The sequence below is a fragment of the Octodon degus genome, unplaced genomic scaffold (genome assembly GCF_000260255.1).
Source record: "Octodon degus isolate 3935 unplaced genomic scaffold, OctDeg1.0 scaffold00171, whole genome shotgun sequence".
NCBI lineage: Eukaryota > Metazoa > Chordata > Mammalia > Rodentia > Octodontidae > Octodon > Octodon degus.
In genome coordinates, this window is record NW_004524747.1 from 3,983,817 (window position 1) to 4,001,674 (window position 17,858).

The 17,858-nt window shown below is 45.0% G+C and overlaps 2 protein-coding genes across 7 annotated transcripts; one reads left to right on the forward strand and one right to left on the reverse strand.

Moving 5' to 3' along the window:
* Positions 1-5,881: 5,881 nt before the first annotated feature.
* Positions 5,882-8,765, reverse strand: Armcx6 (armadillo repeat containing, X-linked 6). 2 transcript variants are annotated; one of them, XM_023703441.1, is made up of 3 exons: positions 8,667-8,765; positions 8,262-8,336; positions 5,882-7,528 (listed from the first exon to the last, which is right to left on the reverse strand). In XM_023703441.1, exon 3 carries the CDS (start codon positions 7,386-7,388, stop codon positions 6,495-6,497), a length of 894 nt encoding a protein of 297 aa, XP_023559209.1. In that variant the 5' UTR covers positions 7,389-7,528; positions 8,262-8,336; positions 8,667-8,765; the 3' UTR covers positions 5,882-6,494. The 2 variants fall into 2 exon arrangements, with proteins under 2 accessions (XP_023559209.1, XP_004643423.1); XM_004643366.2 differs by lacking the exon at positions 8,262-8,336.
* Positions 8,766-13,816: 5,051 nt separating this feature from the next.
* On the forward strand, positions 13,817-17,137 carry Armcx3 (armadillo repeat containing, X-linked 3). 5 transcript variants are annotated; one of them, XM_004643344.3, is made up of 5 exons: positions 13,817-13,970; positions 14,490-14,564; positions 14,857-14,917; positions 15,171-15,241; positions 15,507-17,137. In XM_004643344.3, exon 5 carries the CDS (start codon positions 15,650-15,652, stop codon positions 16,775-16,777), a length of 1,128 nt encoding a protein of 375 aa, XP_004643401.1. In that variant the 5' UTR covers positions 13,817-13,970; positions 14,490-14,564; positions 14,857-14,917; positions 15,171-15,241; positions 15,507-15,649; the 3' UTR covers positions 16,778-17,137. The 5 variants fall into 5 exon arrangements, with proteins under 5 accessions (XP_004643401.1, XP_023559233.1, XP_023559235.1 ...); XM_023703465.1 differs by having other exon boundaries at positions 14,501-14,564; XM_023703464.1 differs by lacking the exon at positions 13,817-13,970 and adding an exon at positions 13,977-14,124.
* The last annotated feature ends 721 nt before the right edge of the window (positions 17,138-17,858 follow it).

Genomic DNA, 17,858 nt, shown 5'->3' on the forward strand with positions numbered 1-17,858 from the left:
CCGGTCCCTGTGCCTGCTTGCAGGTGCTTTAATCCGCTGAGCTACTTGGCCGGCCCTTCAGATTTAATTGTGAGTTTGGTGCTATGCAATAAATAAGTGGCTCACTGACCTAAGGAAAGTGTTCATCTGAAAGGAATTTAACTGAGAGATAGAGGGGATGTTATGGCTTGTATCTAGATGTCTCCCAAAAGCCTCATGCAGTCCTAGGCAGGGCTTTTTCAGAGGTGGCAAAATCTAGTGTGTGTGATTGATTCACAATGTAGTGCTAGGATTATGGATGCTAGGATTAAGCGTGAGTGATGACTAAACCAGTCCACTGATTTGTTTAATATCAGCTTAATCCTGGTAGCCTGGATACAATTTAAGGGATAGAAAGAGATTTGTCTTGTCCCTTGCTTGCTTTGCTAATTTCTACCCACCATGAACTGTATCTCCTCTGCCACCCTTCCCTGGAACTCATCCAACTACGGACTGAAAGCTCTGCAAACTGCGAGCTAAAAAAACTTTGCCCCTTTAACTTTGGGTGTCACATTTTGTCTCAGCAAAGAGAGAAGAGTAACTAAGACAATAGATAAGATGGAAGGACAACTAAACTCATATTTCCTGCCTCAGAGCAATTTCCAGATTTAAACTCTAGATGAGAGTGAATATTGGTTATTAATAAATAAGTTCCTGAGAAGTTTAAGAGCATCTGGGTTAGTGTTTTATGTTCATCAGCACAAACTGGAAAAGCAGCAGACCCAGCACAGTATAGTTCAAGCTGAGAAAGGAAGCTGGTGATTATACCTCACAACATTTTCCTACCTCTCTTCCCAATCCCATTGAGCAAATCATTAACTTCATTTACTACCCAATTTTAGAGTCCTAGATAATGAAAAATATAGAACTCTGGGTATAAATTTATACTTTAACAGCTGATCTTTTGAAGTATAAATGCATTCAGAGGAGGATTGTATGATAGGGTTATTTGTAGTGTTTATTTGTGCTAGTAACTTGAGTCATCAAATTGCCTTCTTTGAAAATCATCCCACGTTCAGATACAGAAGAACAAAACACAATAAAATACTGATGGCTAAACTAATGGAGATCTTGCCAGCCATGAAAAGAAAACATGACTGAATAAACCAGAAGAACTAGTTTGGAGTACTCAGTGCCAGAGGAGTGGGGAGGGAGAAAATATGAGTAAAAACAAAGAAGGAAAAAGACCTTTAGAAAGAATTCTGGAAAGGAAGACGGTGCAGAACAATTGGTCAAAGTGTATTGTCCTAGTCAGTTCCCCTCCTTTTCGACAGACACAAAAAGGACACACCTAACCATCAACTGTTGAAATTGTCTGTTCCCAGCAATAATAAAGCAAAAAAACAAAGATACACTATCCAATGTATTGGCACATAAGATAAGCATAATTGAGTCAGAGTATCATAGCATTATTAGAGAAGGAAAAGACCATGTCTACACACAAAAGCAGATAATTTCATATAAATTAAATTTAAAAGAAATGTGAATATTCTTTCTTTTTAAAGTAAAGCATCATAAATGACAAAAAAGGTCAGAAAAATTGTGACTGGGAGATTTTAAGCATGTCAAGTCTTGACAATTTAAACCATTAAGTTAATGGAATTTTAATAAAATCATAAAAGGTGAACTTTGCAGTAAGTAACATTAGTTTAAATAACCGCATATTTAGAGACAATGAAGGTACAAAATCTGTTTGAAACTAAATTTAACCAAAAATTTAGCTGGACAAACAAAGATATGCTTAGCAGTAGGTTAATGGAGACTAAATCTGAGGAGAATAATGCATTTATAGGAAATAAGTAAATTATTTTTTATAACCTGGGCATAACAAAGAATATAATTTCAAAAGAAGAAAAACAGAATATAAATAACTATATATAAATACAGACATACCATTTTTATATTTACTTATGTATTTTTCTGGAAAATATATATAGGAACACGAAGCATAAATTTCATAAGAAATCAAATGCAGCACATACATGAATCAAAAGAAGGAGGAAAGTAAATCATTAAGAATATAAGAATTTAGGAACTTGGCCACAGCTCAGTGGAATAAGTGCTTGCCTGGCAAGTGCAAGGTCCTGAGATCAATCCCTAGTATTACAAAAAAAGAAAAGAAGAAGAATACAAGAATTTAACATGTGAAAATGGCCACTTCTCAGTGTGCTAATGGCTATCATACAGAACAATAAAAGGTTATGCCTACAAAAGAAACATGGTTCTGTCTTCATATATAGTAACATGGAAGAGGAAAGAGGAACAATGCCATTTCCCATGGTGCTCAAGTTGTCAGGATGAGGGTTGTTAAGATTCTATGGTTCAGATAAAGTTCTGGGAAGGTACCTGGGGCACAGCCCTCCCCCAAAATACACGCACCACCTGTCTTGGGTTCCCAGGGAGCTGAGGATCCCCAAGTCAACTAGAGTTTCCTGGGAAAGGAAGGTGCCTCCAGAGGGACATCACGGACAGGAAGCGCAGAGAGCACACAGGGTCTACGCACATGAGGGGGCCACAGTGTGTCTCACAGTAGCATAAGAATGCAGTGTGCAGCCGGTAGTGCGGGGCTCACTGATAACCCACTTGGGCAAGGAAGGCAAACACAACACTGTTGTCCATCGTGTTCAAAAGGAGCTAGCAGCATATGCGAGGGATCAAGCCTGGCACAGGAAAGTATGGAAGAACTGGGAAACTGCAAAGGAGGCTGTTTTAGGAATCAGAGCATGACAGAGGGCATCCTAAGCCACCTACAAACAACCAGAGTCAGTCAGGAAACATGAAGCTTCCAGGTAAAAAGGAGGGATGAACAAAGTGGGGAAGAACAGAACAGACTTGGAGGAGGGTAGGCAGCAAGAGAAGAGGCAGGGGCGCTCTTTGCAGAGCTCTGCTGGGCTCTGCTGCAGCACCCTTCTGCATTTGGGACCTGATAGTGTCCTCTAGAAGGGAGGTTGGATCAAATTGTGCCCACTGCTACTCACCTTGTAGCTGGCGGTGCCAAGGCACAGGCAGAGATTGATTGGTGAGGGTGTGCTGACCCATGGGTGAGGCTTGAAAGGAATCAGCTGGTGGGGGGATCTCCACTGAGAGTGACAAATAGGGCTCCAGCAAGCATGCGGGGCTTGAGACTGTATGAGCCCACAGGGAAGCTAGGTGTCTGAACTTCACATCACTTACAGGGGGAGGGTGGAAGCGTTTCTTCAAACTACAGGATTCCCCAGGGGAGGAGGCAGGCTGTGGAGGGTACCCAGTTACTGTAGAAGCCAGTACTTTCAGGGACCAAATGGGAAGGAGCTGAAGAGATAAACAGGAAGGAAAGCCAAGGCCTTCCGTGCATCTGGAAAGCAATCTGGGGCCTGAGCTGTGGACTTGTAGAAGACAGCTCAGCCTGGGGCAGCACCCTCAAGGCAGGGTCACTCCTCACAGAATGTGACAAGCCTGGCACGCATGACCTTGTCCAGCGCTTGCCATGGGAAACTCAGAAAAGGGTGCTGGTGAGTCTGGAGGTTGTGGTACAGGGCTCTTGTCAATCTCCAGAGCACTGCCTGTAGGATCGGTGCAACACGTGCTCCTGGCAGGGCTGAGTGCCTCTTGGGGCTTCAGCAGGGCCTGCGTGGCAGGAATGATTCCCACTCTCCTCCCTATGCTTCCTGCACAGGCAGATCCCACAGAGGACGGGGCTCCTGCCTGCCATCACCACAGACAGTCACAGGATGGGGCCACTGTTGTCCAGAGGACAGTGCTAGCACGTGGAAAGGAGGATTTTGACTTGGGCCAAGACCATGCAGTGGAGACACCTCAATGCTGGCAGGCTTCCCTGCTCAGGAGATGGGCAGGAAACCTCGGAAACCCTGCCTGAGTTAGAGCCAGCTGTGGCTGCCTTGAAGTGTCGAGTGCCCCAGAGATGCCTGAGAACTGTAGACAAACAGGAAATTGGAATTCAGCAGTGTGCAAGGGAGTGTGGTGGTGCATGCTCATGTGGGTCACAAGCTAGGAGGCAGGAGGGCGGCCCCTGCCTCTGTGCTCAGATGAGAAGAGGCTGAGCAATGAGGACTCATAGGAGACAGCACTGGCAAGGCAGGCTGGACCAGGAAAGCAGCATGCAGGGACTGTCTGCAGAGGAATCTTGAAAACCAGTCACACTGTGGTTCACGGAGAGAAACGGGTGTTTATTCCCTTTGGCAGCTGGGACGAAACACGACAGGGCCCCAGAGCCAGCCAAGTTCATCCAGCAGGTTGAGCCTTGAGTGGCTGTGTTATGACAGTGACCACAGGTCATTTGCTGGACCACCCAGCCCTCCGAACAGATAGGAAAATACAGTGCCCCTGTTCTTGGTGGGAGGACTTCCTGGCTGCTTGGGGACCTGGCGGGCTGCCAGGCCTGCTGGTCAGCATGCACAGAGAGCCAAACAGCACAAGCAAGAAAACCCGTCACTTACCTGGGACCAAAGCTCTTGGGGGATGGGAGAGGAAGACATGGAAGAAAGCCATGAGCGTTGTGGAAAGGACTGAAAGCAGGGCATTGTGCAGACAGACCAGTGCTCGGCGGGGCACCGTGACCCGCTGCAGTATTCCAGGGAGACTGACCAGGAGAGGGTACCTGGCACAGAAGCAGCGCCTCACAAGAAAGGCACATGTTTAGTGGCTATGGCATGGCTTTGAGAAGGGAGAAAACTGCTTTGTGTTTGTTTGTTTGCTTTATATACAGGGTCTCTCTGTGTAGCTTGGACTGATGCTGATCCTTCTGTCTCAGCCTCTCCAGTGCTAGGATCACAGGAGTGTACCACTGTCCCCGGTTGGTTATCGGGGCAGGCAAGTCATGCCCGGGATTCTGGCATAGGCAGGGCATGTAATGCTGGGGATTGCACTCGTGTCCTTCTGCTTGCCAGTCAGGCACTTAGACCGATCAGCTACGTCCCCAGCCCAGGAGAGCACTGCTTGAGACCTCAGGAACATGAGCAGCCTGGCTGTGGTGAGGCAGAAGCTAACTCTCTGGGAGGGGTTGGGAAAGTGCTGGAAGGTGGAGAAGAATGAGCTGGGCAGACAGGTGGACCCACGGTTTGGCACACAAGGGTGCTTCCTTTCCTCTCAAGTGTGCCAAGACCTGAGAGGGAGGGTGCAGAGATGTCTCTAGATGGGTGGATCAGTGTGCCAGCCAGTGAGTGGGTCCTCTGTGTTTGAGCCTGAGCATCTGCCCTGTACTCTTCCCTGGGGAGCTCATAGAGGACGCTTCCTTCCCCTTCCTGAGTCACACCCCATGTACAGGAGAAGTTAGGGAAGAAACCAAATTCTACCACAAGAAACAAGTGCCAACCCTCTCATTCTGCCAGGAAGCCATGCTTGGCTTCCCAAGGAGAGGAGAAGGGCTAGAGGTGGGTTTGACAGCAGCTCAGCAGCACAGGCAGAGCTGCATGAGCTAGGTGGGCAGGAGGCAGTCTTTCTTGTGCTAATCGTACATTAGAGGTGCAGGGATGCATGACAGAGCTGCCCTTCCCCCACCAAGCAAGGACTGCCTAGACAACAGTCAAGGACACTGGCCTTCCGCCCAAGATGGCATTCTGGAGATACCTTTATCAGGGCTTCCATGCTTCAAGGCTCCAAGGGCATTATCTCCTCCATTTCTCTTCCATTTCCAGCTTCATTCTGTCAGCCTCCATGCCCCACCAACAGCCCATCACCTCTGCCCCTAGTGCCTCCTTGGAGGTTGATTCTGGACAGTGAAGCCCCTATGGTCCCAGCCTCCAGTGACCTCTGAGCTCTGATCAGCGGGCATGTGCAAGGGAGCAGAAGCCCAGGTCAGTTGGCATCTATTGTGCAATTCTGTCTTTCTCTTTGTGCGGACACACACAATGACAAGGACCCTGTGTTCGTTTTGCCCATGCAAGCACACGAGTTTATTGGCGGTACACACAGATGCAGACTTTGGGGGAGGAGGTTGAGCCAGTAGCATGGACAGAAGGAGGTGCTCTTCCAGGATGAGCAGGCTCAGCAGCAGCATCCATCAGCTGGTGTCAGAAGAAAAGGGAAAGGGAGAACGCTTGAGTCTAAGCAGTGAGTGGCAAATGCTCATCAGCAGGAGCTCCCCTCGTGGAAGCGGTCCTTATTGAGTGGTCCTGTGTACACAGGGAGAGGGCTGCAGGCAGCCATAGCACTGGTGACACTGTAATCTGATGTCCTGGAGCCACAGCTGGCAGGCTACAGTGATGTGATCCCTTTACAGCCTGAGGAAGACTGCACGGGAGTGACAGACCGTGCCCTCTGCCTGCACACTGCAAAACCAAGAAGCCACCCCGCTCCGTGGGGGCCCCTGCCCGCCCAGTGAGTGTAACCCTCCGTGTGGCACCTGGAACTTTCACCAGAGCCTGCTGACTGGGCAAGGCCAAATCTTCAGTTGCACCCAGTGCGGGGATTCTTTGCCATCTGCAGACCAACCAAAGGGGTGTGGGGAGACTCAGTCCTACTGTGCTCCACAGGGCCACCTAAGTGGAGACCATTTGCAGGAAGATCTCTCTGTTTCCACTTGTGTTTATCATGAATGGCAACAGCACTGGGGCATCAGGCAACTCCCCTGCCAAGACTGGCTTCTCAGACAAAGCCATCAGCAGTTTCAGCACGGGAACCTGAGCACGTCCACTTCCTTCGGATATCAAAGGAAATTTCAAGTCTGAAAGGGACCTGGCAAGCATGTTATTAATAACTCTCATGCTTATTAACAAATTTAATCCGGCCTGCTGCAGAAAGGAGTCGCAGCAAGGTGACACAGTCTCCTGACACACTTGACTGGCATACATCTTAATCTGGCCCTTATTTGCAACACTGTCATTCAAGCTATCTGGGGTGCACAAAGCCTTCTTCTCAGTAGTGGGGTGGGGAGTTGGGGTTGGGTCTGCAATGACTGACAGGCTGGCTAAATGTCCATTGACACCGTGGCTAAGTGAAGAAACAGCATCGTTGGGCTTAGCAAGCAAGTTTCCTGCAGTGGGTGGACATTTGGAGAGCTCAAGCATGTAACTGAGGATTTTAAAGCTTTGAGCACTCCATGTATTTTTTTGTTCATAGGGAAATGGCCGCTGTTTCGTTGTGTGTGCTCTGTTTGCCTTTCCTCCCCCTGAGTGCCTGTCCTCTGTGCCACTTGGTGCCCCAGGTTCAGTCCAATCCCCATCCTCATTCCAGGGTCGAGCCATAGTTGTGAAGTCGAACCAAATCGTGTGCTCCTCCTCATCCAGCTCCTGGTCCTCCCCCCATTCGTCTTCCTCTTCCTCAGCTGTGTCATTGTCATCCTTCCCTAGGGTCAGCTTGTAAACACAGTAGCAAGCACCAGCCCCAATCATCAGGCCTGCTGCCATCCAACCCACTTCCCGGGCCCGGCCCATGCTTATGTCTGTGCCACTCTCGGGGTAGGCTGGGAGAGTGCCTTGCTCCACCTGATTGAAGAGGTCTCCTAGTGCGAGAATGGAGCATGCAGGAAGCAATCTTCTGTCTTTTCTAGATTTCTGTAGTTCTGTGAATGAATCTGTGGGTGTAAAAGAGTATTAGGGAGATTGGTTATGATAAAGGTTTATGCCTTACCAGGCCGAACGAAGTTTGAGTGCTGGTTAAAAGAATTTGGAGTTAATAGGAAATTTCTTTCTGGTTTTCTTGTGCCTCTCTTATCTACTCTCAGAATCAGTCCTTCCTCTTTCAAGACCCTCAGAGAAGAGGAAGATAGGGCTGTGCTCTATATGATAATGAGACTTGTGACACATTTAACCTTCAAGTCCCCTCAAGTGGATTTTTTCCTTCACTATACATATCTCCACCCTCCAAAATTCACATAGTTTCTCCAACTGGCCTTTAACAAATCCAGGTGAATTTCTTTTCCCATTGTTTCTGTTGTCACTGTTCTACACTGAGGAATGACAGTCTGGTAGGCGAAGATACAGACAAGTAGGTGGCTATGGAAAATTGAAAGTGTAGTGCCTGGATCCTCACTGAGCACCCAGGTTTCCAAGTCCACTTTTCCCAATTTTAGGCCTTTGGGTTTAAAGTATTTTTTACACCATCTATACTCTCTAAGCAGGGCTTCCCCCACCCCCTTCATCCGCCATTTTCCAAAAAATGCTGCCACACCCCTTTCCCTGCACCGAAATGGGAGGGGGTGTGGAGTAAGAAGGGGCTGAACAGGGCGTGGGTGGCAGGGACTTGTCCTGCTCAGATCCCAGCTCCCCCCTGTGCTACCCATGCCCAAGTTTCTCGGCTCATCCCACCTTCACATGGCCCTCCAGGGTTCCCAGCAAAGCAGTTTGCTTCTCTCGCCAAGATCTGCGCTGCGATCTATAGATCTGCAACAGACAGGAGACCAAGGAGAGGGAGTGCTTGGTGCACTGAGAGGCACCCAGGGCACGGTGCCTGGGTTGTGGAGCCTTGCTTTCCTTGGGTTCTTAGTAACCGCCATTCACTCTCCTCACCCCCACCTGAAGCTTGCCACTCCTTTCCAGTGAAATGAAGGAGTGGAGTGGGAGTGGGGGTGGGGGTGGAAGTAGCGGTGGGGGAAGGTATTTAAAAAGTCAAAGAGAGAGGAATCTAGCCCGTCTGCCTAAACTTGGACCCGAAGCGCTCTGACTCTCTCCCACCCTCACTTCTTTCAAAGCAGCGCCTACCCTCGCACCGACCTGCGTGATCCGAGCTAGTGTTCCTCTTCCTTCACATGCCTGCAGAGTAATAAGGGGCTGGTACCCAGACAGAGGCGATTAGCACGACTTCTACTCCAGGAGACTCTGGATCACGTGACACTCACGTCATCGGTCAGCTCTGCCCCCCCTCCAGTTTCCACTCCCAGAAGCAGTGCGGCAGGCGCCAGCCTGCTCTCTACCTCCCCCACTTTCACTGCGTCCTGTCAGTCTTTTCCTCTGTAGGAACACCAGAATCCAGAAGTGACCATAGCTCACTGGTGTTGAGTTTGACTTTCTGTAATTACAGGAAGGGATGCATCTTTTCCTGGGTCTACCGTGCACTAAACTTCTCAGGGAATTGTTTCATCCTTTCTCTAGCTTTAAAACTCTTGCATCTTCTTCCGTAATTTGTACTCGATTTTCATTTCAGTCTCTGCACAAAATTTGGGGGATGGAGAGTAAAAAAGGAAGCTTGGAGAACAGTGAGATTGTTACGAATATTTTTGATACATTTAAGTTCTGTTTCATTCCAACTTTTTAATAATTCAAATTACATAGCCTTATTTTGCAAACATAAATTACAATAAAACTATTTCCACTTATAAAAAAAGGAATTGTCAATTTTATTTTTAAAATGTACCATAAGCAACATCTTCCAATTAACAGGAAAAGTCTCACCAGGTTAACAAAGTTAATTTGTCCTACATTGAAAATATTTGTCTAAATAAAAGCTTTAAAAGAGCATATTAAAGTTTAAATATATCTTTACAAACAAAACCAATCAATTCTCAATATGATTTATAAATTGGTGGATAAACGAGTCTGCACAAGAAGGTCAGTTTTCTAATGGTTATAGATGAACAAAAATCCACTGTCCCTTTTTTCTTCCTGGCTGAACACATACTATTAACATTACACAACTGAGATTTTTGTGGAAGGCTGCTGGATGGCTTTCACTGTGGCTTCCAAGGAAGGGCTTCTTGGAGACCTTATCTTCAGATGAATCTTACAACTTCAGATGAACTTTACAAGTTACTAACTTCACATGTTAGCCTGCCTTTGTTTTCAGGGATTTATTTTAAAATGTATTCTCAAGTTTCATGATGCGGTCTATAAACTATCTAGAAATTAGTGAATTCTCTGTTAGTAGAGGGAATTTTTTAATCCAACGTGGAACTCGTGAGATCTCTTTAGTATCTGCCATTCCTGTGTTATCAGTTACCATAGCAATGACCAGTGTTCACATTCTCGAGTGGCAATGGCAGTGAGGGTCTGTGGATCCTGTGGATTGTTGCAACACCCTGGGACGCCCTTACCATTTTCCTCTCACAAAAGGGAGGAAAAGGTATAGGGTTTCAAGAAGTCATCAGAAGGAAGAAGAATTACACTCTCTGATTTCTCTTATGCACACAAAGTTTCTCAAAATAATTAATCCCAGAACTCAGGGATAAGTATGCGGAGGTTAGCCCCCAGACACCCACTTGTCCTGGCCTGGGGCAAATACTCTAAATAGAGATGGAGAGTCATACTCTAAATATAAACTGTTCGGGCAGCCTCTTTCTTAGAATGTTGAAATATGACACCTACGCAGGCTGGAGGCCCTCCAGCCTGGGGCCCCTGTGGAGGAGGCCCTCACTGGAGGACAGCCAGAGAGTCCTTAATGTCTGGATGGCAAATATTAAAGTCAAGAACATGTTGCAACTTTCTGGCTTTCCCAAACTTTTCTAGTCCAAGCTCATGTACTAATATACTCCATCTTTCCAAGCTTCTTCTACATTTGTTTTTCCCATATCCCCCTTTACTCTTCTTTTCATGACACTTCCTTCTCTCAGCTAAAAGCAATTTATTTATGATGGCTTACTGAGAGAACACTTAGGTTCAACTGCTAATCATTCAGTTTTTGATACCTGGTACTTATATAAGTGACCTTTTTATTTTGAACATACACGCTAGAAAGAATTGTGGAATATGTAAAGTTCAGCAAGGACAAATGCCTTGGTGTTCCACACAGAATTCTTCAATATGGACTAACTTTTGGAAAATTTAACCAAGCTTCAAAGACAAAATATTCATTCCTGCCTCTCTTTACCAGAGTACAATATTTGCCCCTTTCACATTCCCTACAATTATCTAGTTTATAATTCAGGCCCATTCTCCCACTCATACCTCCTGACTAAAGTCCATTCTACCTAAATATGTCCTGACAACCTTTTCAGTGATTTTACCCCTTTTTACTCTGCTCCCCCAATTCTTATGAAGGAACTTGGAGACTAACATTTAAAAACTACTGTGCTGTACCTTATATACTTATCAACAAATCTGTATTTAAAGGTATGTTACACTCTTGCCATACCATCTGAAAAAGGAAAATGCTTCAATAAGTCCTCAGACAAGCCTATTCAACGGACTGTGAAGCCACTGCTAAATGAACCCTTTGCCTTAAATCGGTCTGTGACACATGTTATTTGTGGCTTACAAAGCAGCTGAAAATAATGGATAGTAACAATGCAATTGTGAAGAGTGAGAAATATAAATTATAGAAGGTTGTTATCTTGAAAAATTAAATTACACTTTGTATTGTGCTATTTGTTTTTGTGAAGTTTTCAGATTGCAAGCAACAGAACCAAACCTGGATGACAGGAGGGAATGCTGAAGATCATGCTCAACTGTCCCACTAGATGGAACTGGAAGAATCTAGTCAGGGTACCCTAAGGCTACTAATGGTCAGGCAGTTGCTGTGCCACTGAGCTATCTCCTCAGCCTGGTGGTCAGGTTTTATCTTTCTGCTCCAGATTCATATTTTAGTGAGAGAAACTTTGCTTGGTCTGTTTTGGGCAGTAGCCATCCTTTTATTTTTAATAAGAAACACAGGTATAGAAAATATAAAATGTACTTTCTTTTCCCAGAAAGATGTAAATGGTTTCATAAATTATAGGTTAGTAGATGCTCTTTAACTCTTTTGGGCACTATCTTTGTCTAGCTGTGACTGACATGATCAGAGCATATGGGCTATAGCACATCGTAGTTGCATTTTCCATATTAATTATTAGAAAAAGATGTGAAAAAGCAATGCATAATGTTGTCCTCTGAGTAAAAAACCACCATAATTCCCCCATAGAATACCACAGACTTGCATCTACTGTGCATTTTTTTTCTGCAGTGTTGCATGATCTAGCCCTAATTTTTAAAAAATTCATACATGTTTGTAGTATACAATGATTATATTCTTCATGGGAATTTGGTACATGTCCCTAACACATTTTGATCATTTTGCCTCCCCTCCCTTTCCCCCTCTGACCTACCCCTTATGTTTTTTCTATACAACAAGAGCAGATGTTCTTAAGATATCATTATAGAGACATGTAAAAGTGGAACAGAATACTCAAACACACATGTGTCTACATTCTTTCCTGGTTAGCTCACAAGAGAAGTTAAGTTTCAACATACATTTATTTCAGTATCAGAATAATTTACCCTGAAAAATACAACCATTAGGAATACTAGAGGTTTCCAGCACTCTTACCTGCCCATTTTCTTCCTATAAACAAGCTAGCACCTAGCAAGTGACAACCTCAGGAAGGTGTGTCTTGAACCTGCAATCAGAGCAAGGGCATTCATTCACCTTCAAAAGTGGCCTTTAGTTGCAGAAGCTTAAAGAATTCTCTGCCATAATTGAGGGTGATTTTGCTGAGGAAAGCTAAAATGTTCCATTCCTTTTAGCCAATATCTTCCTTTCCTCCAGACACAGCATGGATGGGAACTACCAAGACTTTTCCCCCTGACTCTTCTAAATATGGAATCAAAAGTTTTTTGGCTTTTGTTTGCTAAATTTCAGTCATGTTCCAGTAATGTCTCCCAGAACTTAAATCCATATGAATTTTCTTGAAGTTTGTCTCTTCCCTAGCTCCTCTGTCTCTGAATTTACTTCAATATTTTCTGTGGATTTAAAAATTTGTATTCAGATAACAACTTTAGATCCAAACTATTAGGAAATAATTAACGAAATGATCCTATGTTCTGAAAAGTTATAGGATTTTTCATTTTGTTATTTGTTGTTTTTGTTATTTGTTTTTTGTACTGTACATTAGTTAATGTTCTTTGATTTTTTTAAACTCCTGAAACTGATTAACTTAAATAATGATAATTACTTCTTGTCTTATTGTGAAAAAGTTAAATCCCCAGTGAATTATTGAGCTTATTAAATCAGTGAAATGATTTCACACTAATAGCTAGATACCAAGTTTAGGCAACTTTGTATTGGTCTCTGTGTTCCTTTAATACCTACTTCATTTATATCTGTTCTGTATTTGTATTGGTCTTTCATAATATTCTCTGTCTATCATTGACTTAGTCAGTGCGCGTACTTTTTATTTCACAGATGCCAACTACAAAGATGTAATTTCTATTCAATCTTTTGTTGCTGGCTCCTGAGGTTTGATTTCCTGCTCCTTGCTAAGTTACACAGGTGAAAGTCTGCCCCTTTCTGACCTAGTCCAAAGATTTACATATTCTCAGACACACTGATCACCTGTTTCAGATTTTGTTATGGGCTAGGCCCTGAAAGATACTAAGATTGCTTTGCATGAAGTAGTCAACACTATACTAAGTGAGAAATGTGGGAGTTTTAGAAGCTATCATTCAACATGCTCTCCCACCTCCACTCTTTCTTATTCTGAAATTAAAATAGCTTTATTATATTTTTGCTCATAAAAAGAATGCAGGCTAGATGTGAGGAAGGTGGGGCAAAAATGACAAGAAATGTATTAGTAAAGTAAAAAGCACACAATCACTTCAGGTTTTCCTTTCTGACCCCTTGTTCATTTCAGATCTAGGACTGGATTTCAGAGGAAATGTTAGACATTAAGAACTGGAGGAGGAGAGGTGTAAGGAGAGGCTGATGTCCCAGGAGTTCAGGAAAGGAAAAGTCAGTTTTTCAAAAAAAGTGCAAGTGGCCAGTAGCCCCAGGGGAAGATGCTATCCCTTTCTGGTAATCCGAGGAAGGGAAACACAACTACAAAGAGATGGGCTTTGCGATGAAGAATGAATAACAAGGCCCAGTATGGGGAAGGCAAAGGAGTGGGGCGGGCCCTCTTCTGCCGCACTGCTAGTGGGAGGGGAAATTGGGGACCCGAGTTGGTGGATGACGTAGATCTCACGTGACCAAGAGCTGACGTGTGCAGAAGTCCTTCTTGTCCTGGTCGTTGTTCCCATCTGAGTACCAGCTCCAAATTGCCAGGAGGGTGGGTGGGCTTGTCGCAGAGGAAAGAAGGAGGAGGAGAAGGAAATTGTCCCGGATCCCTGCAGGTCAGTGCCTGGGAGATTCCACAAAGTGGGGGTGGCGGAGGGTGTAGGGCGGAGACCGTCGCGGGTCCCGAGGCGCCTCTGTCGACTCTTCCACTCGCTGTCCGCTTTCCAAGATATTCGTCCCGCCTGCAGCCCGTTACAGTGCTGCGAAACGGTGAGCAGGGAGGTGTTTGGAGGGGAGTCCAGAAATACAGAGATAGAAACCTTCTGGGAGCCAAGGCCCTGAGTCTGGAAAGGGAGATGTGGCCTGGCTGTTGTCTCCCAGTCTACCAGGGCACTCCTGGCAGGGAAAGGCTGCACACGGGGGCGGAGATGGTGGGGTGCAATGCGATGTGTTAACAGAACCCCAGAGGGTGACAGGAGTGGGAAATCTTTGACAAACAAGGCCTCCGAATTAGGAAAGTTTCGTTCTCTTGGGATTGGTCCGTCCACCAAGCACTCAGCAGTGTATCGCCTGTTTTTCGTCTTTCTGACCATGGCTCTGTGGCTGGGGGGTCCAACCCTCTCCCGGGTGGCCAGTCTTTCTGTAGGGTGCAGCAAAACGCCAGGCAAGAGAAGAGGAAGGAAATTAACCCTTATCAGCGAAGGCTGAGGGTAAGACCATGTGGGGACCCTAGAGAGGAGTGTGTGAAGGTGGGTGAAAACTAGAGAAGGTAATCCAAGTTCAGGTCTGAGTCCGTGTTTCTTACACTTCTCGGACGGTGACGAAATGGCGTGCACAGTGTGTGTGTGTGTGTGTGTGTGTGCGCGCGTGTGTGCCTTGCGCGTGAGCGCGCGCAGGAGGGGGTAGGGGGAAATGACAGCAGGGAAGCCTATCAGGTAGTTTGTTCATAATCCTCCTCTCAACAACACTTAGTCCCCATGTTTTCGATCTGTCATCCTGCAGGTCTGCTGTGGCAGGTGGCACTGTTAGAAGCGAGGGAGGAAGTTTCCCAGGATCTTTGGAGGTCAGTGTGGGCGTGGGGGCTGCCTGGCATGGGGGAGGGGCTGGAAATCAGCGGCGGTTTGCAAAGACTCGTGGGATCCTACTTTATGTTCTTGGATCCCTCTATTTCAGACTAGGGTATGTACATATTTTAGACGGCATAGTGATGCTAAAAAAAGAAAAAAAAATCTGACAACCTGGACAGTGATTCAGGAAAGCAACAAATGCATAATCTATCAAGACTTTAGTTCTCACCGACTCTGGTTTTTCTGCAGATCAGAAAGATCGTTGGGCGTGGCACATCTCCAGGGAAGGGAAGAAGGGGCAAAGTGCCTGTGTCAAGGAGGTTAGTGCGAAGGTGGTACTCCCTAGAGACTCCAGAGTTTGTGAGGACGGAGGTTTCTGCAGAACCTGTAGACTCCATTGCTTTTCTGCTTGGGGTAGAGGTGGGATGGGGGGTAGGGAGAGGGTGAAGTGAGGGGAATATTTTGTCAGCAACCTATATCTTAGGCAGGATTCAATTATTATTTTTTTGTCCCTCTGAGGACCCCTGCATAGCCCAACACAAAGAGAAGAGACATTCAAACCATATTTCCTTCCTCCAATTCTAGGTCCACCTCCAGAATCAGCTCTTGTGACGGAGAAGTGACAGAAGATCAGCTTCTCTAGCCCTGCACCCAGGCTCACAGCCCTCTTCCCCCATCCCGAGTGACTACTTAATTCCTTGGTCCCTGCTCTTGTCAGGGACGATTGCATGGGCTACGCCAGGAAAGTAGGCTGGGTGACCGCAGGCCTAGTGATCGGGGCTGGTGCCTGCTATTGTATTTATAGACTGACTCGAGGAAGAAAACAGAACAAGGAAAAAATGGCTGAGGGTGGCTCCAGGGATGTGGATGAGGCTGGGGCCAGATATAACGACTGGTCTGACGATGATGACGACAGTAATGATAGCAAGAGTGTAGTATGGTACCCACCTTGGGCCCGGATCGGAACGGAGGCAGGCACCAGAGCTAGAGCCAGGGCAAGGGCCAGGGCTACCCGGGCACGTCGGGCTGTCCAGAAACGGGCTTCCCCCCATTCAGATGATACTGTTTTGTCCCCTCAAGAACTACAAAAAATTCTTTGTTTGGTTGAGATGTCCGAAAAGCCTTATATTCTTGAAGCAGCTTTAATTGCTCTGGGTAACAATGCTGCTTACGCATTTAACAGAGATATTATTCGTGATCTGGGTGGTCTCCCAATTGTTGCAAAGATTCTCAATACCCGGGATCCCATTGTCAAGGAAAAGGCTTTAATTGTCCTAAATAACCTGAGCGTGAATGCTGAAAATCAGCGCAGGCTTAAGATATACATGAATCAAGTGTGTGATGACACAATCACTTCTCGCTTGAACTCATCTGTGCAGCTGGCTGGCCTAAGATTGCTTACAAATATGACTGTTACTAATGAGTATCAGCACATGCTTGCTAATTCCATTTCAGACTTTTTCCGTTTATTTTCAGCTGGAAATGAAGAAACTAAGCTTCAGGTTTTGAAACTGCTTTTGAATTTGGCTGAAAATCCAGCTATGAGTAGAGAACTGCTCAGGGCCCAAGTACCATCTTCTCTGGGTTCCCTGTTTAATAAGAAGGAGAACAAAGAGGTTATTCTTAAACTTCTGGTTGTTTTTGAGAATCTGAATGATAATTTCAGATGGGAAGAAAATGAAGCTACTCAGAATCAGTTTGGTGAAGGTTCACTCTTTTTCTTTTTAAAAGAATTTCAAGTGTGTGCTGATAAGGTTCTGGGAATAGAAAGTCACCATGATTTTTTGGTGAAAGTAAAAGTTGGAAAATTCATGGCTAAACTGGCTGAGCATATGTTCCCAAAGATTCAGGAATGACTTCCTGACTTTGTAGTTTAGAAACAACATACGTTATAAACTATTCCTTTTCTCAACCTTGTTTATATGGTGGAGGAATCCTTTTAGCTTCCAATTTTGAGTAATAAATGTTATATTGTATTATCCATGCTGATATTTAACCAGGTTGATTTTTTGGTTTAAGCTGGATGAATATCATTACTTGTTCTGAAAACATGTTTTTTTGCTTTTTATCTTGCTGCTTAGATTGAAATATTCTTACTATTTCTTCTGCATAAGTGACAGTGAACCAATTAGCCCTAAGTAAACTCTGTCATTTGCATTGATTTCATTTATGTATCATCAATAAAGCTGTGTGTTAATGCTGGAAAGAAAAAAAAAGAAAGAAGAAAGAAATCATCCTTGTGCTTTGGTTTATAATCTAGTTGGAGAGATAAGGGACATACAAACCAAAGGATACCCAATAATATCTGGAACGTATACTCACTGTCAGATGTGTCCTCTCAGGGTACAGAGGAGGCCAAGGTCTATGTGGGATAGGAAAGTTAGCTGAAGCTTCATGGAGAAAAGTCATAGAAAGTTAACCTGGAATGGAGTAAGGTGGTTAAGGCAGGCCCCAAGAAGGGGAAACACTGTAAGAGAGCTATTGAGGCATGAATCTTCTTCCCATGACAGAAGAACAGTCTGTATAGAGTGGAGAGTGTGGGGAATGGGAGTAAGAAAATTTCGAATCCTGGGTGAAGCCAGTAGTAGAAAGATATTCGGATACTATCTTATTGAGCACTCAGATACATTAAATATTTTTCACTGGAAAATAGGCTCCTTAGAAATGACCTGCTTAATCCCTGAAGCACAGTGTCAATTAGGGAGTGAAGAAATGGCCCTCTGAAACCCTGATGGTAGCCACTTGGTCATATAGATCTTAAGTCTTCAAATATTTAAACGTGGTATCCTAAGACAGTAACTAAATACTTGGTGTAAGTTTGTATGTACAAAGCTATTTGCCTCACAATTATGATACCAAAAATTAGGAACAACTACAGTGTCTATCATACTGGATTATATAAATAAATTAAGGAATGCTCATACAGTAAGATATGAT